The sequence below is a fragment of the Silurus aristotelis genome (genome assembly GCF_946808225.1).
Source record: "Silurus aristotelis genome assembly, chromosome: 15".
Lineage (NCBI taxonomy): Eukaryota > Metazoa > Chordata > Actinopteri > Siluriformes > Siluridae > Silurus > Silurus aristotelis.
Genome location: NC_139588.1, coordinates 19,536,996 through 19,562,605, shown reverse-complemented (window position 1 = coordinate 19,562,605; position 25,610 = coordinate 19,536,996). Strand labels below are relative to the sequence as shown.

At 41.1% G+C, this 25,610-nt stretch overlaps 1 protein-coding gene across 2 annotated transcripts in view; it reads left to right on the top strand.

Annotated features, from left to right (window-relative positions):
• Positions 1 to 486: 486 nt before the first annotated feature.
• rnf217 (ring finger protein 217) overlaps positions 487 to 25,610 on the top strand; it is a 37,879-nt gene continuing 12,755 nt past the window's right edge. Inside the window, exons 1-3 of one of the 2 annotated variants that reach the window (XM_083562522.1) lie at positions 487 to 1,653; positions 24,169 to 24,399; positions 25,363 to 25,527. In XM_083562522.1, coding sequence (XP_083418648.1) covers positions 835 to 1,653; positions 24,169 to 24,399; positions 25,363 to 25,527 — 1,215 coding nt within the window. In that variant the 5' untranslated portion in view covers positions 487 to 834. The remainder of the gene's footprint in view (positions 1,654 to 24,168; positions 24,400 to 25,362; positions 25,528 to 25,610) is intronic. The other variant, XM_083562521.1, reaches the window with a different exon arrangement.

Here is a 25,610-nt window from a genome sequence, read left to right as displayed (position 1 = left end):
TATATATATATATATATATATATATATATATATATATATATATATATATATATGTATGTGTGTGTGTGTGTGTGTGTGTGTGTGTGTGTGTGTGTGTGTGTGTGTGTGTGTGTGTAATAGATTAAAAATATTTATATATAGATATGAATATCTATCTATCTATCTATCTATCTATCTATCTATCTATCTATCTATATATATATATATATATATATATATATATATATATATATATATATATATATATATATATATTCATATCTATATAAATACATACACACAAAATACCGTAGTATTTTAATATGCGCCAACGCATATTTTATTTACTTGTTTCTGTAAAGTACCTTGATAAATATTTTTTATCTACTTCAAACCACACAACAAAAATTCATCCATAGCAGGTCTACACACTCAAAACAAAATAAAACATTAACTTTTTTTTTAATTATTATAATCATTGCGATATCAGTAACAGTGATGTATGACCTGTATGATACGGTAATTTGTGCGCACGCGTTGTACGGTCATTACGGTAAATGTGCCCTCGCACTCTAACGAGGGAACGTGACGCTCCATAAACTGATCTTCTCTCCTTCAGGTTTCTTCAACATGACTGATGATGGTGCGGTGTGAACGTCCCGAGGTGTTTCTTTGGTTCACTTTCAACAAGCAGACCGGTTTCCAGTGTCTGTCGGGAGCTCGGATGGAGTAAACCGGGATTTGTTTTTGTGTGTGAAGCGGAGCCGGAAGTCAGAGCTTCATGGCAGTTGGGCTCCTGGTTGAGAGTTTGAGACAAGGCGAGTTTCCCGATGTGGATTCGTGCGTGTGTCGGGGATGGGAGATGATCTCGGCTGCGTGAATGTGGCCTCGGAAAATATGCTCAGTTTTACCGGTTCCGACGGAGAACCCGTGGGGAATGTCGCGGACGTGGCTGTGGAAGTTGAGACGCCAAGCTCTGATTTTGGAGAAGAAGACGGCGAGAAGAAGGAGCCTAGAGTGGCTGATGTTTTGGACTTCCAGCACTGCAAGAACGAAAGCAACGATGAAGACGCACACAGGAGACCATCTCCGGTAGAAATCCTGAAGAGGAACTTCGGAATTCCGAAACCATCCCTACGTGACCGTGATGTGGAAAGAGAGCTGGAGATAGTCGACTCCATGCTGGAGAACCTGGGCCACAGAAGGTTGGCTGGGAACCCCAGGACTCGATGTAGCTCCTCTTTCCAAGATGGAGAAGAAAGCTCGGAAATCCCAGATTTCTTAACAAGTTTGGAGTTAGGAGATCCTGAACTTCCTGGTTGTGAAACGAGAAGCTCAGAAGAACCCCAGCAATCCAAAGAGCACGTCTACTGCACGGTCTACTGTGTAGCCAATGATAACTACAGGAAGCCTTCAGAAACCACACTGGCATCAGAGCATGGAAGTCAATCACCATCAGATCTGTCGGATTTTATCTCCTCGGCTTCAGATCCAGGTCTAGAGCCATACACGTTGAGCGACCTCGCAGACCCTCCAGTGCTGAACAATGTTCTGTTTGTGGGGAACAAACCGTTACAGTGTCGCGTGTGTCTGGTTGTCAGATCCATCAGTTCTATGCACTGTTGCAAAAACCCTGTGTGTGAAGAGTGTATGAAAACATACATCAGTTCTCAGGTACCACCTTGGCATTGACGCCGTTACTTCTACATGTCACCCATTTTCATCTTCATTTTCAACCTTTTTTTTTTTTTTAGATTGATTTGAATGTTGGTGCTTTTACTTGTGTGGATCACAAAGTTCTTGAGGTAACTGTGTGACAGGAAAAGGACAATTTAGAAATAACTGGAGCCCATTTTTAATTTTGGGAAATTCTCATCCCCTGTTGGAGGTTTTGAGTTTGAAAAGGGGGAAAAGCCCGATTTGTACGGTTCCGATATCGTTTTCATTTTGAGATCAGACCTGAACCCAGATTTTGGATCTAACTTAACGTTCATACCATTTTCAATTTTGAAATCGTATGAAACGTTTTTTTGTGCACTGGTATAATCCTTAATCCTAATATTCGTTCGAGTTCGATTTCAAAAACGTGTTAACACTAAACTTGGGTAAAATGTTGGACTTCTGATTGGAAGGTCATGAGTTCAAATCTCAGCATCCTCAAACCGCCGACGCTGAAACCCTAATCCCACGACTCAATCGTATAACTGGAATAATTATATAGAAATAGCGTAAAATGTAAATTATTTAGTTTGTTTTGATTTCGAAACGGTCCGAAACTCTAATCCCACTTCTAAGCATAATGTTAACTCGCGTAGCATTTCGATTTCGGAGCGTCCAAACCCTAGCGCCAACTCCAAGCTCGACATTTCTAACGTTTTCATACAATTTTAATAATAAAAAACAAAGATCGTAACTCTAGCCTGTGTCTTACATTAGCTTTATCTTTCAATATGTTTTCGTTTCAGAAAGGTGCGAACACTGAATTTAATGTTAACGTTTGTAACGTTTAGATTTTCGAAATCGCACCAGCACTAGCCCCGCCTCCTAAACCTAAATTAATTTATCGAATTTTAATAAAAAACTAAACATAATACAAACCGTAACCTTGCTTCTGAACCTTACGATTTTATACGCATATAAACCCCGCCCCTAATCTAACTTTTCTAACATTTTGATATCAAAAAGATATAACCAGTAATCTCACCTCTAACCATAAAACTGCACTATATTGCAAAAGTATTGGAACGTCTCACATGCCCAGCCCTATGTTGTTCCACCCCACAAATTTGGAGGCGCACAATTGTATAGGACGTCTTTGGATGCGGTAGCATGAAATATTTCCCTTCACAAAGCCAGAGCTATTAATACATGAGGTGGAGTGGAAGATCTCCTGCTTTAGAGCTCTGACCTCCACCCTAGCGAACAGCTTTGGGATGAATGTAAACACCGACTGCACCCCAGACTTGGTCACCTCACCTACATCACTACCTGATACTTTACTAACATTCCAGATGCCAGATCTCCATAAACACAATCCAACATTCTAGTGGAACATCTTCCCACAAGAGTGAAGGTTATTTATTCGGCGAAGGAACAGTCAGGCGTCTGCGGAACTTTCGTCCATATAGCGAAACTTTTCGATTTCGACAAAGAGATGATTCTTTCTTTACATTTGAATTCGATGAACATCCAAGGTTTCTACTCGTTAGTCTTAAAAATAATAAAGAGACGGAACAGCCATAACATTTTCTTTTCTTTTTTTCTTTTTTTCTTTTTTTTTTTCCTCGCTAAGATAATACATCCGTGTTCCATGTGATGTTAATGCGAACAATGCTGATCGCCTCGAGTGGAAAGCAGGTATATATCTGCCATTTGTATGTTTCAGTAGAGTGAAATTCTTTCTTCACATATCCCAGAGATGTTAGGAAGCTGTGGTCAAGGCTCACGAGCGACAGCATGGAGATACTCGGGACATGAACCCCAGACCTTCAGATCAGCAATACAACCACTTTACCAACATTCACTTAATGAACTTTCGCGGATACGAATAAACCCGTCCTCAAATGTGAAATTTGTCAAAAAAAAAATTTTGAAATAAATTTTTTAAAAATTTGTATTACTTAATACACAATATTGTGTACAGTACAGTAAAACCCCGTGGGACGAGCATAGTTCGTTCTTAAAAATTGCTCGTGGGTTCATTTGCTCGTACGTTCGAACTGATGTTCCCCATAAGAATGAATGTAAAAGTGATTTAATCCATTCCGAGACCTCATTCGATCGCTTATTTCTGCACTTAAAAGTATTTGTAGCCTATTTTAACAAACAGATACACTGCAAATTACCGTAATGTAAACATCATTTAACACTGACCCATGTGGTATTGGTTGATTGCGAGTGTGAGACACACACCATGCTCGTAACCTTCTCGGTTTCCATTGTAATTCTATTTACATTCGTTTTCACAGCACCATCACTGATTTTCTTGGGAGACATTTTTCAAAATTTCTAGTGAAATAAAAATATAACACTAAAAAAAGTTACGTTTTTGCTGCACTGAACAACGAGAGCGACCAAACGATACGTCATCAACTAAGCGACTGATGCGACCCTCCACCGAAAATGTGAACCGGCAGCGTGGGTTTGCTCGTGCCTTCGAAATTTGCTCGTGAAATAGGGTCAAATTTTGCGTGCGAGGTCACTTGTATCTCGTACAACAGGGTTTTACTGAATTTCGATTTGTTTTCGTATGTTTTATTGTTTATTTCATACTATTAATAGCTATTACATCATTAGGAGATATGCGAACGCTAACAATTTACGCACAAATTCATGCAAAAATTCGCGTAACTCGTTCGTACGGGAAGCGTCTGTATGAAGCACTGACACTGGAGACTCCTTTAGTTTAACCCCGCTGTCAAGTAACCTAACGTTTTTAAAAAAACAAAATCGCTTTTGGATGAAACGACAACGTCCGGTTGCGTTAGAGCCGTGTTTTCGTTCGGCTCACGAGATTGCTTCCAGAGTAGACGAAGTATTAGCATTAACTCTGCCCTTAATTTTCATCACTCAATTATACTGCATCAGTGACGGGCAGCGTTCATTAATTCCTGGTTAATGTTTCCTGGTGGCTCATTTGATTATCCTGCATGATCATTAAAGAATCGGGCAGGGAAATGAGTCCACGTGTGTAGTTTCTGTCGACACGGAATAATGACGCAGAATAATCAGCCATGAGGTTCAAAGCAAGTTCGGGAGACAAAAAGAAAACGGTTGTATATTGAGAAACTGTATTGACAAAAGTTTGTGGACACCTGACCATAGTAACCTGCACTGCGTTAGATCTTTTCAGGGAGCTCTCTAGCAGGAGATCTTCCACTCCAAACCATGTAAAGCATATCTTCATGGATCTTACTTTGTGTACTTATGATGATGGAACAGGTTTGGCTGTGCAAGTTCAATTAATAGAAACATGTAATCCTCCAGTATACAAAAAAAAACATCCTTCGCTTGAAAAGTCAGGTGTCCCAATACTTTTGCCAATACAGTGTAGGTAGAGGATATTTGTGCCCCATTTTGCGAGGTTGACGAGGCCCGTAATGCAATTCCGTCTGCCGAGAAACATCGAACGCTTCCTTCCTGTGTGTGTGTGTGTGTGTGTGTGTGTGTGTGTGTGTGTGTGTGTGTGTGTGTGTGGGCACACAGAAGAGGAGGCTGGAACTTTGTGTTGTCCTGAAATTGATTGCTTAATCACAGAGCACAGCCTCTCCAGGCACTAATTACGTTAGGGCGCTTTTCAGTGGAAGGGCTGCGCGGCGGGTTGCAGGCTTCGGAGACGGCACTGGCGTAATCGAGTAACGCCGAGTCGCCCGTCGCTGCTTCTCTTCCCTAATCGCATTTGCGCTCATACGAACGATCGTTCAGGGGGTCAGACAGAGGCTGATCTGATGAGGATGTTCTCCTTGTTTGACGTTCGCTGACTCGCTCGCTGTTGTAAACGTCCGGTTGAAACGCGCTCGCTTTAGTGCTTGGCGTCTAAAATACTTGTTGGACAAGAGCGACTTTACAGTATCGATGTTGTGCTACATTAAGCCACTGCTCCACATACACTATGGAGAAAAGTATTCGGACATTACATTTTTTTTTATTTATTTTTTTTGCTATATGTGCGTCTTCTCCAATGAGATTTGACTTGAACTAGGAGACTCGAAGTTGTTCCAGCGTGACACTGCCCCACCCCCCTGCACAAAGTGACCTCCATGCAGATATCTGAAGATATCTACATGGGTGTTGCAGTGGAAGATCTCCTTGTATCATAAATTCATAAATGCAACCATGTCTCCTCAACCTACATCTATACCTGACGTCGCTAACGCACTTTTGGCTGAATTGAATCTCTAGAAATCTAAAAAAAAAACACACTCCATATTCTAGTGAAACATCTTCCCAGAGGAAATGCAGGTTGTCAGAGCAAACGGGGATTAATGAGGAACGGAAACTTCGAAAAGCACATTCTGATCGAATAAACTTTCTTTCGGCTTCTCCCGATTTGGCATGTTTTTATGCTGGATGCCCTTCCTAACGCAACCCTCCCCATTTATCCGGGGTTGGGACTGGCACTAAGAGTGGCTGGGTTTGTTTCCCTGACCGGGGATCGAACCCGGGCCGCAGCGGTGAGAGCGCCGCATCCTAACCACTAGACCACCAGGTACCCACATTCCGATCGAATGCTGTCCACAAACGTTTAAAGAATTATGCCATGTTGAACGTTAGTAGGATTTCTATTAAATTATTTATATGCAACCCTCAGAATCGATTTAAAAAAGGGTAGTATACTAGATTTGTTGACGCATTGAGTTGTACTTCTTGTTGCATTTACATTTGACTATTCTGTCCTAGTTTTTCCTTTTCATCACCGACTCTGTGTAAGCTCGAAACGCTTTCCTCACCATCCCTTTTTAAGGGAAGTCTTGCCTTATTCGGAAAACTTGTCCTGACACTGGAGACTTCTTCCTTAGTATAAACATGGGACCGTCTTCTACAAACAAGTCTGTCATTGTTGTATAAGAATGCATGTTTATTGTCTTACATCATTTAGATCATCAACCGTACAATACGCTGTGAATGAGAAACAGAGTTGATATAAAAACCATAGCATTTTGGCCAAACAGGTTTTGTGATTTATGACGAAACTGATTTTTAATGAACTAAACTGAAAGCAGCGTCAGTCAGCCACTGTTTATGGCACTACTAATCGTTATTTCTAACTGCTTTGCGTAATGTCATTTGTTTTCCCCCGTACCAGTGTCACGTGACCCGCTTGTGTAGGGTGCGTTCGGCCGGTCGGACCGTCACAGGGTTCGGCTTCAGCTGTAAGTTTGAATGACGTCATGACTGTGTTATCCATTCATCGATTCGGAAAGGATTCCGCTGTTGGGCTCCGCCCACGATTGTAAATATTCCTTTACAAGATATCAGACTAGTAGTTGCAGGTTTTAGTGTGTGTATGAGTGTATACCTACAAATGTGAGTACACCTCTCTCATTTCAGCAACCATTTTTTGTAAATCTTCAAAACAGACAACACTCTATATGAAACTTAGAGTAGTCAATGTGCAGCTTGTATACAAGTATAGATTTACTGTCGTCAAAAAAGAACTCCACATACAGCCATTATTGTCTAAATAACTGGCATTGAAAATTAGTATGCAAAGCCACATTCATCCTATTCATCATGTTCATGTTTGTGTCCCCTCGACAGGACCGTACACATTTGTGCATCTTGTATTAGAGCAGTTAAAATTTGATTTGAGGATTAGAATTGTTTCTCTCCACAAAGTTGCAGAGGCTGTAAGTAGATCGTTAGTTACAGTACAGCGGTTTCTCTCCACAAAGTTGCAGAGGCTGTAAGTAGATCGTTAGTTACAGTACAGCGGTCAGGGTCATGCAAAGGTTTTCCGAGACGGGTTCCACTCGGAATGGTCCATCAAAGAAGCCGAGAACCCGTGCTGTGCGTCAGGTGCAGAAGCTGCTTTAAAAAGCAGACGCATGAGTGCATTAGAGGTTGCAGAAGCGGAAGGTCCACTTGTCAGTGCTCAGACCGTACGCCGCACACTGCAACAAGTCGATTTGCAAGCCGACATCCTAGAAGGAAGCCTCTTCTGAAGTCGGCTCACAAGAAGCGGGCTGAAGACAACCGGTCCAAGAGCATGAATTACTGGAACAATATCCTGTGGTCTGATGAGACTAAGATCGACTTGTTTGGCTCAGATGGTGTCCAGTATGTGTGGTGACGCTCTGGTGAGGAGAAACAAGAAAATCGTGTCTTGCCTACAATCAAGCATGGTGGTGGCAGCATCATGGTCTGGGGCTGCATGAGTGCTGCTGGTAATTGGGGAGCTGCACTTCATTGAGGGAAACATGGATTCCAACATGACATTCTGATGCCCTTCTTTCCGTTCTGTGCCGAACGGCGGTTTTCCAACGTAATAATGACCCCAAACAAGTTTGTCTCAGACCTGAACCCTGTGGGGCACCCTCAAGCGGAAGGTGGAGAAGCGCCACGTGCCTAAAATCCAGCAGCTCCGTGGTGTCACGAAGATGATTCCAGCAACAACCTGTTTAGCTCAGGTAAATTTCATGCCCAGGAGGATTAACACTGGTTAACAATGCTAGATAACAAATAATGCTTACACAATATATTGACCCAGTTATGTTCATATGTTCACTTAGCGTGTACAAATTTTTTTTTGTCAGTTATTTAGAGAATAATGTCTGTATGCGGAGTTATTTTGAGAGGACAGTAAACTTGTACTGCTACACAAGCTGCATATTGACTACTCTAAATATAGCTTAAGTTTCATTTCTATAGTATTGATCCTTGAGAAGAGATTCTAAAATTGTTGCTGAAATGTGAGGGGTGTACTTTTACTTACTTTTGTGAGATAGTGTGTGTGTGTGTGTGTGTGTGTGTGTATTACAGTGTGTACATACACTAGTTGTATTATTTATTGGAAATGAAGTATACTCAGACTCAGCAGACACTCCTCCTAAGCTTAGATAAACAGATTTGTTGAACAAATGAAAAGCATGTATAATCGTTGATGTGGAGGTTTTTGTTAAGATGTTTAGGCGTCTCTGGTGTCTGCGCTTCGCAGCACTCGATGTGCTTTGAAACATGACGAGGGCTGGGGTTTTTCCATTCCGAAAAACCCCAGAAAGAAGAAAGTTTGTGAGAAAAATTGACCAATAATGCGTCACTTAATAAATATAGCGTGGTCACTCTGAATACTCGATTCTGATTGGCTGGAAGGTGTGCATTCAAACCATTGAGCACACAGGGAGATTAATCACTGGCCTAAGTGAGTGCACTGCCATATATACACCTGTACCCATAGTAACTACAGGACCAGTTACATACATAGATGGAGAGATGTTATAACCATTTCTTTATTTCCTTTCTCAGCTAAATGGATGCTTTTTGCATATTGGTTAATATGGTTTGTTGATTTTTTGACGAATAGGCCGAGGCACAAGAAGGATAAGGAGTTAACACCAACAGCTTCATTATTAGTAGTGATTTTTTTTTTTTCCTTGTTCTTTTGATCAGAAATAAAAGAAATCACATTTTCAACAAGCGAATCCCTCAGCAAGTCTAGTGACCAGAGTCCAATAATGAAAATATGAGCAGTTCTTTTGACACGTGACAATTATTTTAATAACAATATCGAGATTTGGATATATATATATATATATATATATATATATATATATATATATATATATATATATATATATATATATATATATCATATCTATTGCATTGTGTTGCATCTGTGGGAGTCACATGATCCGGACTCATGCGATGAACCACTCAATTCCGTTTCCTGTCTAATGCATTGCATAGTGTCTATGGAAGTCACATGACAAAAGAACAGACGTCTCAGCAAGAAAGACTCAGGACATGAACTACTCGATTAGGTTTCCTGTACGTAACCTACGCAGATTTATGCGATGCTTTGCTCGTCCAGTAGAACGTAAACAAATGACTCTTTTAGACTACTCGTTTTTCTGAGTCACATTAACGACACGTCTCGAATTATCAGTAGAAACCCGAACCAGACGCAATTCTTCCACACACACAGTTCTCTTTCTCTTAGTCGTTAAAAACTATTCATTCTAATAGATTGAATCTTATCGCACCACTTTCTCTCTTTGATATAAAGCAGGCAGAAATCTAGATCCGTATATGGAATATTAAAAATGAATCATTATCTTCATCCAGTCAGTTTTGCATTAATTACAACTTTAGTTTGCGAATGCTGGCAAGTATCCATAGTATAAGTGGGCTAATTTTTGGCTAGGTGTCCGTTACACCACTTTAACTCCACCCCCACATTACATCAGGTGGTTCTTCGCCTTGGGTGGTTTAATAAAATCTTGTAAAAAAAAAAATTCCTTACTTAGCAAAATACAGTTTTTGGCAAATTGCTATAGTATGAGCAGAATTACACAGTGCTGACCATGCGGTTATATAAAAATACTACACTTTATGCTACATTTTGGAGCGCTGCCTCCACATATATATCAGGGGTATAACTGTACACAAAATTCACATTTCTGTACCTACCTCTTTTTATAAGTCATGGTTTGATCCAATGTGGGTACAGATAGGGGGAAGAAATGCGAAACAACATAAAATTGTCGTTTTTATGTTAACGCCGTTTATTATTAATAATAACATCTGTGATTTATCTGCAGTTTCAATTTCAAATAAAATGCCTGCTTCGTTTCAATAAAAAAAATAAAATGCATAAATAATTTAGTATAATAAATACACTATTCTACTGAATAAATATTAAATTGAATACTCAATTTAAAAAGGCACAAATTAAAATAATTAAAAAAAATGTAATAAATGGAAAAGTAAAATGAAAGGTTTACATTTGTTAGACTACATTCGGGTAATACAGATGTGTACACGTGCGTGTGGGTTTTTTTTTTTTTTTTTTTTTTTTTTTACATTTAATATAAAATTTTCTAAAGATCTCTTTTGTTCTACTTATTTCAGCATTTTTTTAACAAATGTCTGCATTCAAGAAACACAAGATAATTAGTTTATTTGATCATTTATTCATTCATAAATTAATTCCTTCCATTTGTGGAATTGTGAGGAATTTCTCTTTAAAAGGGAAATCATTAAAGCTGTATGAGGAAGTCAGGTGTGTCAGAGAAGTATGTGAGGGTGGTGCAGGACATGTATGAGGACAGTGTGACGGCAGTGAAGTGTGCAGTAGGTACGACAGACTGGTTCAGGGTGAAGGTTGGACTGCATCAAGGATCGGCCCTGAGCCCTTTCCTGTTTGCAGTGGTGATGGACAGGTTGACGGACGAGGTCAGACAGGAGTCTCCCTGGACTATGATGTTTGCAGATGATATTGTGATTTGTGGTGAGAGTAGAGAGCAGGTTGAGAAGAGCCTGGAGAGGTGGAGATATGCGCTTGAGAGAAGGGGAATGAAAGTCAGTAGGAGTAAGACAGAGTACATGTGTGTGAATGAGAGGGAGGGCAGTGGAGTGATGCGGTTGCAGGGAGAAGAGGTGGAGAAGGTGGAGGAGTTCAGGTACCTGGGGTCAACAGTGCAAAGTAATGGAGAGTGTGTTAGAGAAGTAAAGAAAAGAGTGCAGGCAGGGTGGAGTGGGTGGAGAAGAGTGACAGGAGTGATTTGTGATAGTAGGGTATCTGCAAGAATGAAAGGGAAAGTTTATAGGACTGTGGTGAGACCTGCGATGTTGTATGGATTAGAGACAGTGGCATTGAGTAAAAGACAGGAGGTGGAGCTGGAGGTAGCAGAGCTGAAAATGTTAAGGTTTTCGTTGGGAGTGACGAGGATGGACAAGATTAGAAATGAGTTTATTAGAGGGACAGCACATGTAGGATGTTTTGGTGACAAGGTGAGGGAGGCGAGATTTAGATGGTTTGGACATGTGCAGAGAAGGGACATGAATTATATTGGTAGAAAAATGCTGAAGATGGAGCCACCAGGTAGGAGGAAAAGAGGAAGGCCAAGGAGGAGGTTCATGGATGTGGTGAGGGAAGACATGCAGGTAGTTGGTGTGAAAGAGGCAGATGTAGAGGACAGGGTGGTATGGAGACGGATGATCCGCTGTGGCGACCCCTAATGGGAGCAGCCGAAAGAAGAAGAAGAAGATAAAACGCAAAAGAATCCGCATCGCTAGACTTTCATAAAAACGCCATAAACTGTCATAAAAACAAGTTTCTTCGAATTTCGATTTTCAATCCACGCCAAAACCCTGTACAATAACACCCCTAATATACAGTAATCTCCACTAGTCACATTTCAGGTTGTACAGTGAAAGACAAAAATCCTAAAAAGAGGTAATGATCACCACAGGAGGTGTAACATAATCAGTCCTGAGTGGACCTGCGAATCTACCACTCGATTGTTTTTTGTTTTGTTTTTTCAAGCCAAAAACAAGGACATGTTGACTTTACAGACTTGATTGTGCTCGTTTTGAGGGCTGAGCGAGTTCAGATCTCTCGAGTTTGACCGGCTATAAAAGCACTCGAAGCTAAACATGCAAACCGATGAGCTGGTGAAGATCGACACACGCTTCACGATAACCGTATCAAAAGGTTGCCACGTTAACGTTTGAACTGTGGCCAGGGAAAGTCGAGAAAACGGTAACGTCGGGGAGATGGAACGGCGAGAACGTCAGGCACGTAGCATGGGGACGTGATCATTCAGTTCAGATCAAGCAGCTTTAGAACTAAATTAAGAATATACAATTTGAATTCGTTTACAAATTAGTTTACTAGAGGGATGTTTCGGAGACCAGGTGTGAGGTTTGATTGAGATGGTTTGGACATGTGCAGAGGAGAGACATGGGGTATATCAGTAGGAGAATGCTGAGGATGGAGCCACCAGGAAGGAAGGAGGAAAAGAGGAAGGCCATGGAGGAGGCTTGTAGATGTGATGAGGGAAGACATGCATGTATTTGAAAGGGGCAGATGTAGAGGGTATGAGCAGCCGAAAGACAAAGAAGATACAATATATGGATAAAAGTATTGGGACAGCTGATTTTTTTTCTGCCATTTGTGGCTTTTCTTCAAACTGTTCCCACAAAGCTTGAGGCACGCAATTGTACAAGACGTCTTTGGACACAGTATAATAAAAATTTGCATTCACTTGAACTTGGAAACCCAAATCACATACTATACTTATAGTCAGGTGTTCTTAAACTGTTGGCAATATAGTGTCGTGGTCTTCTTCTTTCGGCTGCTCCCATTAGGGGGCGCCACAGTGGATCATCCGTCTCTATACCCCCCTGTCCTCTGCATCTGCCTCTTTCAAACCATCTTACCTGCATGTCTTCATTCACCACACCTATAAACCTCCTCCTTGGTCTTCCTCTTTTCCTCCTTCCTGGTGGCTCCATCCTCAGCATTCTCCTACAGATATTCTCTGTCTGACATGTCCCTCCTCTGCACATGTCCAAACCATCTTAATCTCTGAACTTATACGGTTATATCTAATGAGCAATCCAGAAATGATGGAAAACAAGAAAAAGTCTTGAGAAGTCATGAGGAAGAAAGCTTGAGAGGAACTAGACTCAGAAAGGAACTTATCCTTCCTCTGTAATGTAAGAGAATGACACTATAGTCGCGTTGTTTACGTGCACACACCTCGTTTTTTTATAATTTTTTATATATAAATAAAGTGGTGTAGCACGTGTCAGGTGTAGGACGTGTCACCTCTTTTTTTCACGCGTTTGGTAATCGTGTCGAATAACCGTATGGAAACATTTTGTTGACCATGCTGATGTTTGTTTGTCTAACCTTTAGCACGATAAGAGGAACAGGAACCGTTCACGGAACAGTTCCATTACACGCCGGACCCACTTAATGATTATATAGACGTCGAACATTAACCGGGAGCGGCGTCCGCGAGTAGAAGGAGAACAAGACACGACTGTTGATGAAAGCTGTAATGACACCAGTAATCGCATTAAACTGTTTTTGTTCACATTCACTTTTGAATGTGGTGGTGTTATTGTAGGAGATTTTCTAGGTGCAATGTTTCACTTCACCTTGACTTCACATCAGCTCAGGTGTCTGATATTCTCCTAACAGGTTCCACAGGTTCCTGATGTGTGTTTGGGTGTATAGGTGCGAGAAAACAGTCATGCAGGGATTGGCTGGATGCCCGGGGCTTGCCCTGGAAAACGTTGCGCTCTGATTAACCACATCAGCTAAACCTGCTGAACGCAAGAATATCAGCATGACTATGAAGTCGTTAGCGCTGATTGATCATGATGGTATTCTGGGCGGGTTTTTTTGTATTAAAGGCAAGAGCTAGTTCTAGTTTATCAGATACGCTGACGTTCTAGTCGTTTTTCCAAGGCGTCTGTTTAAGTCGTGCCTGTAATAATTCTAAACGTTTTGCTCGAGAGTATGGTGGTGGGGGGAGTGTCTTCAGTAGATACTGATCATCGCTGTAAAAAATAGATACGGCGCGTTGTAGATACGGCGCTGCACTGATTTCACAGAGTAACAAATTCAGATTATCGACACAGACATAACCCGAGTAAATACAAAATGCAGTTTTTAAATGACGAGTTCATTCAGGGGGAAAAAATACATCCTCGCTAAATCACACTGGCGCACTGGTTATTGCCAGATTACCGTTGAATTAAGAAATCACTTCTATAGAACCAATCTGACAAATTCACAAAAAAGAGGACAGAGGAACCGGGGGGGGGGCAACTGTGGTAAAGGTGTATATGCGGCTCTTATCACTCATTTCTTGTTCTGAGGATATTAAAAGCTAATGCGTTTAATGAAATAGGCTTAAAACCATATAGCACTTTTATTACAATGTTTTTTAGCTGCATCACATTAGAATTTATAGTATGTAGTTTATCTAAACGTGTAGCAACAAAACAAGCCGAACAAGTTGGATTGTAGTTCAAATAGAAATTATTGATTTGTTTGCCTTTAATTGAGGTGATGTCATAAAGGTTTTTTTCGAGTTCAGTGAAGGAAATCTCCAGTGCAGCTTAAAAGGTTTATTTAAGACATACCGTAATTTCCGGACTATTAAACGCACCCATATATAAGCCACACCCACTGAATTTGACAAAGATGTTTATTTTGAACATAAATAAGCCGCACCTGTCTATAAGCCGCAGGTGTCTACACTGAAACTAATGAACTTTACACAGGCTTTAACGAAAGACAGTGACTGTTACACGGCTTGTATCTAAATAGTAGCCCACCAAGAAAGTCATTTTTCACTGTCTTCCGTCTTTCTTTCACAACAATTTCTCTCGGGAGTTTTTTTTTTTGGCATCGTCGTGCGTTTAAAAATCACCATCGGTGAAGCTTTTCTCCCGATGCTGTGCAGCTCAGAACACAGGTGAAGTGTGTTTTTTCATGCCCGGTTGTTTTCAGCGTGACCATTGATTCGCATTTCCTGTAGACAGTCCGAGTGAGCGGCAGGTCAAACGTCAGAGGAACCTCATCCATATTTATGATGTGGTGCGGCCCGATTCAGTGGGAGCGCATCTGATTTAATATAAAGAGTTTCATTGGTTCACCTGAACCCGTTCAGCAATTTCATTGGTCTAATGTTATGGCTCAGTTTTTTGTCTTGAAGTTTGTGAAACCGGAAAAAAACCCAGGAAAAATCCATAAATTAGCCGCTTCGTTGTTCAAGCGGCAGGGTTCAAAGCGTGGGGAAAAAGTAGCGGCTTATAGTCCGGAAAATACGGTACTGTGTAGTATGTATCTTATGGGTACAATTAGCCAAGGAGTTCTATGGTTTTTGTTTTGTTTGAGAGTTTAATAAATTGTGCACAATGACGTGAATTTATTTAGGGTGATACCTGAAATGGAGTTTTCCAAATTTGCATTCAGGTTCACCCAGGGCATCATTCAAGCTAGAACCACCATCGCCGCTCGGTGGGATCTACTTAGCACGGACATACAGTCGAGCGTCAGTTTAACACCAAGCAGAACATTTATAGAGGAATAAACGATGGAAGAAACTCCCGACTCGAACTCGCCACAACACCTCATTTGTCTGTTCTTCGTTAAATAGAAAGTTCTGGGCTCATGATCATTTATTTGATATCAATCAGTGTTGAATTTATTAATATCATCTTATTAATAGATCGCCAAATTAAGAGTAGCGTTAAAATGAGTTTAAATGATGACATTATAGTACTTTGGATACTTTAGTACTTTTACTCAAGTGAAAGTTTAAATGGAGACTTTTACTGGTCATATTTTACCTACTTTATATCTTTATATCTTTTTTTGTACTTCCTCCACCACTGATGCACAAGAGTACGAATAGTGCTTTGCTCAGATTATGTTGCTTTGCCCTTCGAAGCAGCAGGAGCAGCAGTTCCTGGCAAATATTTACATCGTGAACTTTTTTTTTTTTTTTCCATATAGAGTTTGTATCACGTCTAGTTTTTTTCCACATTGTCCACACAGCAACTTCTTCACCTCCGTCTTTGTAACTGAACTCCTCGTCCTTGGTCCGCACGCGTCATCATGCTTCAGCAGGGACAGAGAAACTAAGCCATCTGCCCTTGTACTGATGACACGTCAGAAAGCTGTGCCAGTGGATGTTGGAGTTTCATGTTAAGTTTTATCACATCTTTGGAAGAAGGATCTAAAGCACACGCTTGAACCTTTATAGTTCTAATTTCTTTACAGTGCATGTAACCCCCCCCCCCCCCCCCAAAAAAAAAAAAAAAAAAAAACCTGCACTGTCTGCGTTAAAGAGATGACGTGGTTGCGATTCCAGTCTGTTTTTTATTTAAAAGCGTTATGTTAATTTTTTTTCAGCATTTTTTCACATTTCCAATTTTTTAATAGGAAAGCCGATCGTTGCAAATGCTATTAAGAAAAAGCTATTTTTTTCACACAACAGCGTTGCTGCGATTTGTTTGATGAAGGCATGCTATAAAAATACATACAGTACATGTTTATCTGTCAGGAATCCACCTGCCACGCCCCCTTCGGCGTGTCTTCCCAGAGGAGTGGTGGGTTACTATAACAGCAAATGTGGAATGGGATTTTCAAAAAGCACAAATCTTATAGTCAGGTGGTCACATCTTACCAGAAGAGTGAAGGTTATTATTACAACATACAGTATGTGGACTGAATTTTGAGAATGAGTATGAATTTTCAGAATGCTTGTATGATTTTTATGGTCGGGTGTTCACAATATTTGATCCATGAAGTGTGTATCAAATCAGACTTGGCTTGAGCTAAGAATGGCACTGGCCTTTTGCTACTGCTACATTATATCCCACACATTTTTATTATTTTCATCTTCATTAGATTTATAATTGGTTTATGGTTTATTATGTCTATTTTCTCAAAAATCATGTAAACGAATAGTATGGACAATGAACTGATGCTTTGTTAAAACCTGAATGTCTCTATAAGCCATGTGTGACGTTTATTTGCTGAAATTTGTCTTATTGTTCACATATTTCATTTCTGTCAGCGCAGGAATCAAGTCTTATGCACCATGTCAATAGTTCTTACGTTCCACTTGTTAGCGACCGACACGAGAATCAGTAAAAATTCAGTAAACATGCTAAAATCCCAGTCTGAAACATGCAGACTTTTGTTTTACTGCGAACGTCTCGTGGATTTCAGCTCTCGGTCATGCTGTCAGATTGGCATGAACAAGTGTGACTCTGCGATATAAAAATACTCACCGTCCGACATAGATGCATATAGGCAATGGTTCTTAAACCGACATTTCAGGGTCACCAAACAGTCGTCTAACCCCTCATAGGACTTGTCTTAACACATCAAAACAGCTCAACAAGCTCTTGCTTGGTTATAACAACTGGACTGACACTGGAGATGTGATTGATCGAGGTTTAGCAGGTTTAGAACATAAGTATTATAAGTATAATACATAAGTATTAGTATCAAAACACAGGAGGTGGAGCTGGAGGTAGCAGAGCTGAAGATGTTGAGGTTTTCGTTGGGAGTGGTGATGGACAGGATTAGAAACAAGTTTATTAGAGGGACCGTGCATGTAGGACGTTTCGGAGACAAGGTGAGGAAAATTAAGATGGTTTGGACATGGGGTATATCGGTAGGAGAATGCTGAGTATAGAGCCACCAGGAAGGAGGAAAAGAGGAAGGCCAAGGAGGAGGTTTATGGATGTGGTGAGGAAAGACATGCAGGTAGTTGGTTTGAAAGAGGCAGATGTAGAGGACAGGGGGGTGTGGAGACGGATAATCCGCTGTGGCGACCCCTAATGGAAGCAGCCGAAAGAAGTATAAGTATATAAATATAGTATTAATTAACAATTAATTCAAATATTGAATGAAATATAAGTAGCAGTAAATGGAAGTAAGCAGGTTGAATACTAGTCACGGGGAATATTCTTTTTGTAAGACGTCACTCTATTTGATTTACCTGTTTACAGCAGACTATAGATAGTCTTTTAAGTGTCTGCTCATTGTCTTGAAGAATGTTTCGCAGCATTCACACCCTGGAACCTTCTCTGGTTCGCAGTAGGTGATTGAGGAACAACAAGTAAAGAAAATTGCTCACGGAAAACAAGCCAATGGCATTCGTTCTGAAATGACGCACACACTCGAACACATACCTGAGCAAAAAATAAATAAATAGTATGTGTTAAAGTTGCAGAAAACCTTTTTTTAGGGGGCCAAGCACCCAGAATTTGTGAGTTGTACACTTAAAGATGTGCTACAGCAGTTTTCTAAGCAATCACACAAAGGCAAAGTCAGAACTCTGAGAGATATTTAAAAAGCGATTAATTAAAAAGAGTGATTTAATATTTTCACTCACAATGTGTATGTTTTGGCTACAGATAGCGGTGGAATTCTTTGAGAAGGCCAAACGAGGAGCAGATGATAGTAAGCCTAACCTGGTAATGATTGGACAAAATTTGACGATGCAGTAGCATTAAGGTCTACCAAGTTTTGTGTCTATGCGCTAAATCATTACTGAGATACAGCAACATTTTTATGTTTGGCTGCTTCACTGTCAGATTTGTTGACCAATTACTGGCAACCCGTTTCGAATATACAAAATTATTTTCAGGAATTCTTTCCACATTGGTCTAAAGATTATTTTTGCAAAATTTGGTGTTGATGACATAATTTGTAAATAAAAAATTACCTCAGGTTTTATGAACTTATCTCTGCGCCAGTGATGGCTGACTTATTATGACAATTCTACGGCATGATGACCAACCGTTTTTTTTTTTTTTATATTTTTATCACTGTATAAACATCTTAACACCACAGCAATGATGGATTCTTGAATCTGATTGGCCAGATCTCTCATCTTACACATCCTTCACAGGAACACACTAATGCAAATTGTCCTGTTGTGTTTGCATGGACTTTACCAGACGTTTTTGTTTCACCAAAGTTAAACTGTTTTGTGGTATATATTTTTTTAAATTGAGCTAGGTTGGATATTATTTTTATGTGAATGAATATGATTATTGAACTGAGGGTTAAAAACTTACGACGGTTCGACTTACGATGGCGATAGCGATACGACAATACGTTTGGGAGCGAAACGTTTGTACCGCCCTCCACTTGTAAACTGCCACATACATACATACTGTATAGTTTATACAATACGGTAATGTAAATTGCTGTTATGCTAAATTATGTACTGTAATTTTTTTAATTATTAACAAATTACTGTATACCAGTGGCAGGCCGTCAGGGCCAGCAAAGCCTTCTCTGCTGGCATAAACACTATCAGAAGCACTGACCTACATTTACAACCTCTTCTTCTTCTTCTTTCGGCTGCTCCCATTAGGGGTCGCCACAGCGGATCATCCGTCTCCATACCACCCTGTCCTCTATATCTGCCTCTTTTACACCAACTACCTGCATGTCTTCCCTCACCACATCCATGAACCTCCTCCTTGGCCTTCCTCTTTTCCTCCTACCTGGTGGCTCCATCTTCAGCATTTTTCTACCAATATAATTCATGTCCCTTCTCTGCACATGTCCAAACCATCTCAATCTCGCCTCCCTCACCTTGTCACCAAAACATCCTACATGTGCTGTCCCTCTAATAAACTCATTTCTAATCTTGTCCATCCTCGTCACTCCCAACGAAAACCTCAACATCTTCAGCTCTGCTACCTCCAGCTCCACCTCCTGTCTTTTACTCAATGCCACTGTCTCTAATCCATACAACATCGCAGGTCTCACCACAGTCCTATAAACTTTCCCTTTCATTCTTGCAGATACTCTTCTATCACAAATCACTCCTGTCACTCTTCTCCACCCACTCCACCCTGCCTGCACTCTTTTCTTTACTTCCCTAACACACTCTCCATTACTTTGCACTGTTGACCCCAGGTACCTGAACTCCTCCACCTTCTCCACCTCTTCTCCCTGCAACCGCATCACTCCACTGCCCTCCCTCTCATTCACACACATGTACTCTGTCTTACTCCTACTGACTTTCATTCCCCTTCTCTCCAGCGCATATCTCCACCTCTCCAGGCTCTTCTCAACCTGCTCTCTACTCTCACCACAAATCACAATATCATCTGCAAACATCATAGTCCAGGGAGACTCCTGTCTGACCTCGTCCGTCAACCTGTCCATCACCACCTCAAACAGGAAAGGGCTCAGGGCCGATCCTTGATGCAGTCCAACCTTCACCCTGAACCAGTCTGTCGTACCTACTGCACACTTTACTGCCGTCACACTGTCCTTATACATGTCCTGCACCACCCTCACATACTTCTGACACACCTGACTTCCTCATACAATACCACAACTCCTCTCTCGGCACCCTGTCGTACGCTTTCTCTAAATCCACAAATACACAATGCAGCTCCTTCTGTCCTTCTCTACACTTCTCCATCAACATCCTCAAAGCAAATAAGGCATCTGTGGTGCTCTTCCTCGGCATGAAACCATACTGTTGCTCACAGATGGTCACCTCTTCTCTCAGCCTGGCTTCCACTACTCTTTCCCATAACTTTATGGTGTGACTGATCAACTTAATTCCCCTGTAGTTACTGCAGGTCTGCACATCTCCCTTATGCTTAAAGATCGGTACCAGCACACTCCTTCTCCATTCCTCAGGCATCCTCTCCCCTTCCAGAATCCTGTTAAACAATCTGGTTAAAAACTCCACTGCCATCTCTCCCAAACATCTCCACGCTTCTACCGGTATGTCATCTGGTCCAACCGACTTTCCATTCTTCATCCTCTTAATCGCTGCTCTCACTTCCTCCTTACTAATCCTATCTACATCCTGCTTCACCAACTCCACATCCTCCAACCTTCTCTCTCTCTGATTTTCCCCTTTTATCAGCTGCTCAAAATACTCCCTCCATCTTCTCAACACACTCTCCTCACTAGTCAACACATTTCCCTCTCCATCCTTTATTGCTCTAACTTGCAGTACATCCTTCCCAGCTCGGTCCCTCTGCTTGGCCAATCGGTATAAATCCTTTTCTCCCTTCTTAGTGTCCAACCTCTTATACAGTTCCTCATATGCCTTTTCCTTGGCTTTCACCACATCCCTTTTAACCTGCTGCCGCATCTCCTTGTACTCCTGCCTACTTTTCTCATCACTCTGTCGATCCCACTTCTGTTTTGCCAACCTCTTTCCCCTAATGCTCTCCTGCACTTCCTCATTCCACCACCACGTCTCCTTGTCTTGCTTTCTATTTCCAGATGTCACACCAAGTACTTTTCTAGCTGCCTCCCTCATCACTCCTGCAGTAGTTGCCCAATCATCCGGCACCTCTTCACCACCACCAAGCCCCTGTCTGACCTCTTCCCTGAACCTCACACTACACTCTTCCTCCTTCAGTTTCCACCATCTTATTCTTCTTTCAAACCTTATTTTCCTCCTCTTCTTCTTTGCCTCCAAAACCATCCTACAGACCACCATCCGATGCTGTCTAGCTACACTGTCCCCCGCCAACACCTTACAGTCTCCAATCTCCTTCAGGTTGCATCTCCTACACAGAAGATAATCCACCTGTGTGCACCTTCCTCCACTCTTATACGTCACCCTATGATCCTCCTTCTTCTTAAAATACGTGTTCACCACTGCCATTTCCATCCTTTTAGCAAAATCTACCACCATCTGCCCTTCCACATTCCTCTCCTTAAAACCATACCTACCCATCACCTCCTCATCACCTCTGTTCCCTTCACCTACATGCCCATTAAAGTCTGCCCCAATCACCAATCGTTCTTTCCTAGGTACACCATCTACCACTTCATTTAATTCACTCCAGAATCTTTCTTTCTCCTCCATCTCACAGCCAACTTGTGGAGCATAGGCACTGATGACATTTATCATCATCCCTTCAACTTCCACCTTCACGATCATCACCCTATCAGAAACTCTCTTCACCTCCACTACACTCTTACTGTACGCTTCCTTCAGAATCACCCCTACACCATTTCTCTTCCCATCCACACCATGATAAAACAGTTTAAACCCACCTCCAATGTTCCTGGCCTTACTCCCTTTCCACTTGGTCTCCTGAACACACAACACATCTACCTTTCTCCTCTCCATCATATCAGCTATCTCTCTCCCTTTACCCGTCATAGTACCAACATTTAAAGTACCAACCCGAACCTCTACTCTCCTACACTGCTCCTTTTCCTGCCGTCTCTGTAGACGCCTTCCTCCTCTCCTTCTCCTCCTTCGGCCAACAGTAGCCCAATTTCCACCGGTACCCTGTCGGCTAACGATACCTGTGGCGGTCGTTGTTAACCCGGGCCTCGACCGATCCGGTATGAAATTCTCATTTGTGATCCGCATATTTGATTTGGCACATGTTTTACGCTGGATGCCCTTCCTAACGCAACCCTCCCCATTTACCCTGGCTTGGGACCGGCACTAAGAGTACACTGGCTTGTGCCCCCCTAATGGCTGGGTTACCTACATTTACAACCTAAATTCTAATATTTGTTCTATGAAATTGTATTCATTTATTCCCAACAGTTTATTCTCTTCATTTCGCAGTGTTTCTCTTGGCTGCACTGCTTCCAGTACATGTATGTGGATGTTAGATTTTTTGTCCAATCATATCTCAGCCTCTATATGCTGCCACGTCAATCTAATCTGCCCAGGGCCTTCACACTCAGAAGTGCTGGCACATGTACCTTAGTCCATATAAGAAATGGGTCTGTCTCTTTAACCAATCAGATTTTAGCTAGCTAGCCCAGAATAACGTCAGCATTTTTCCGTCCTTTAATTGGTTGGTCAAAGCGAAACTGTTACAGCCAAGTTGGACTAGCAAAACACATCTGTAGCGCTCTGCACACATTATACATCTGAGTTAGACTTTTTTATGCCCACAATGGCTGGTGGAGGAAGAGAAATTGATTTGGCCTCAGACATACTTAAAAAGCCATTTTCAAGGCAGACTTTTCCAGAAAAGCTAGACATTGTGAGGAGGGATCAGCCAACCCCAAAGCTAGCTAGCTTGTCTCAGCGCAGGAAAGGGTTTGTTCGCCACTTCCAGATTTTAATTTTGAGTGACAGGCAACCATTGTGTCCTCATTGGAATACATTTATTTACTGAATTTTGTATATTATTGTTACTCGGTGATATATTGTTGTTGCTATGGTGATATGGAAGCCACCTAAGTTGTACACTGAAAGGAAAAGGCCATGGAAAACACATTCAGAAGCATTTACTTCCAGTTTATGCTGGACATATCTAGATAAGTGTTGACCTTGGAATTCCTAACCAGCTTTATGAGGTGAAAAGGTGTAACTTTGGTGTCTGGTTGTTAAAGATGTAGGGCAGAATGTTTTGTTAATTATTTATGCTATTAGCAATATGCTACTGTATCTATTCTACTGACACTGCTAGCGGTAGTAAACTTCTTTTCTTTGTTGAATTGTAGTTAAATTGTCTTGTCAAGAGATTGACAGGGATGGGAATAAATTAACTTCTTGTATTAAACCTGTTTGTTCTTATGCAACTATATGAGAACGTGGTGTTGTGTGTGTGTGTGTGTGTGTGTGTGTGTGTGTGTGTGTGTGTGTGTGTGTGTGTGTGTGTGTGTGTGTGTGTGTGTGTGTGTGTGTGTGTGTGTGTGTGGAAATCCAAGATATTAGCTGGTAGTGTGATTCCTCGGCATGAAACCAAAATCGGCTCCTCTGGTATGTAAGAAATCCAAATGGAATGCCTGAGGCTTTTGCTGCAGACTCTGAAAGGTCACTGTGCATCGAGCCATATGCCTTCATATTAAACTTCATTCAGCTGTTAAATTTAGTCAGGACAGGTTCCCTCAGGTGCTGTATGCACTATATCCATGAAGCACTTTACTCCCAGAAGTATACATTTTTTTCCTTCCTTTTTATTTATTTATTTATTTATTTATTTATTTTTTACTAAAACGTCGATCTTTGACTCTGTGTCTTGTCTTGTTTGAATGAAGTCATTTACCAGATGTTCTACTTATGTTCAAATTTTTTTTAATTTGGGTTTTCATAGATTTTTGTTTGTTTTTTTACATAAAGGACGTAACAAGTCTTGAAAAATCCGCAATTTCATAATTGTGTGTAGACGTTTTCCATCTACTGTATTTGTATTAGTTATATAAAGTTACTCATGCTAAATACGTATCTCCATCCTCAGGTTTTCTCAGGCCTCACAGAGATCGTGTGTCCGATCCCAGAGTGCAGCGGATACCTGGCGGAGTGCGTGGTGCTGGCCCACCTTGCCTCTGAGAATGTGGCGAAGTATAAGTACTTCCTGGAACTTAACAGAATGGACTCAGGAACCAAGACCTGTCCAAAGTGTACCTTGTTCACGTCGCTGAAGAGACGCAGCCTGTCGACGCAAAGCAAAGACGAGCCCAAGTATAAGGTAGAGCGAAACGTTTTCACAGCGAATTTTCATTAAGATGTGTTTTTGTGTTTTGTTTAAAAAATTCATGAATGAATGAAATCAGTAAAAGGTGACATGCCTCTTATGTTAGCTAGTTTAGTTTCTTACAGCTAGCTGCTCGTTGAGGGTTTTTTTGAACAACCATTTCCACATTAATTCCACGACTGCTGTTATAGTAACCTTCTCTTCTGGGAAGATGTTGCATAAGATTTGGTAAAGTATGTTGGTAAAGTCAAGTACTGATGTAGGCCTGGGATACAGTTAGCATTTAAATTCATCCCAAAGGTGTTCAAAAGGGTTAAGGCCATTCAAGATCTTCCACTTAAACCCATGTAAACGATTTATTTTCCTTGAAGATCATTATGGAACTATAATGAATGGAAATAAAATGTCATCCAGATGAGGATGGGTTCCCTTATAAATCTGGTTCCTCTGAAGACTATTTTTCTCATATCATCTCATGGAGTTTTTTCTAGCAACACCGGCTTGCTCATTAGGAATAAACGTATATGGGAAAATGTATGATGCTGACATTTATGTTATTTATACTAAGTAATCTATATATTTTTGTAAAGCTGCTTTAGGACGAAAGCAGAGGTGGAAAGAGTAATAAAAATACTGTTACTTTAATGAAATTTTACTTAAGTACAAGTAAAGTTACCTGTCAAAAAATCTACTCAAGTAAAAAGTGGCTCATTTAAAATGTAAAAAGTAAAATTAGGTCCCTTTTTTTTTTTCTCTCAAAACGACTCAATTACCGTAACACGCGTACATGTCATTCCTTTCCAGATTACCATTCCACTTTCCAAGGCTTTATAAAAAAAAAAAAAAAACTTTTGTCTATACAGTGTTCATGCTGTTCTGACTATATTACCTAAATTATCTTTAACAAAGACCAAGTATTTTAGCCTTTGTGTCCTAACACACTACGTCTCCACACAGATCCAGTGCAGTAAGTGCGAGCTGGTGTGGTGTTTTAGATGCCATGCGCCATGGCACGAGGGTTTGAAGTGCCGCGAGTACAGGAAGGGAGACAAGCTGCTGCGAACCTGGGCCAGCGTTATCGAGCACGGCCAGAGGAACGCCCAGAAGTGCCCACACTGCAAGGTACAGCGCGCACACACACACACACACACACACACACATAAAAACATACACACTCCTATTGCACTACTGGGTTACACAATATA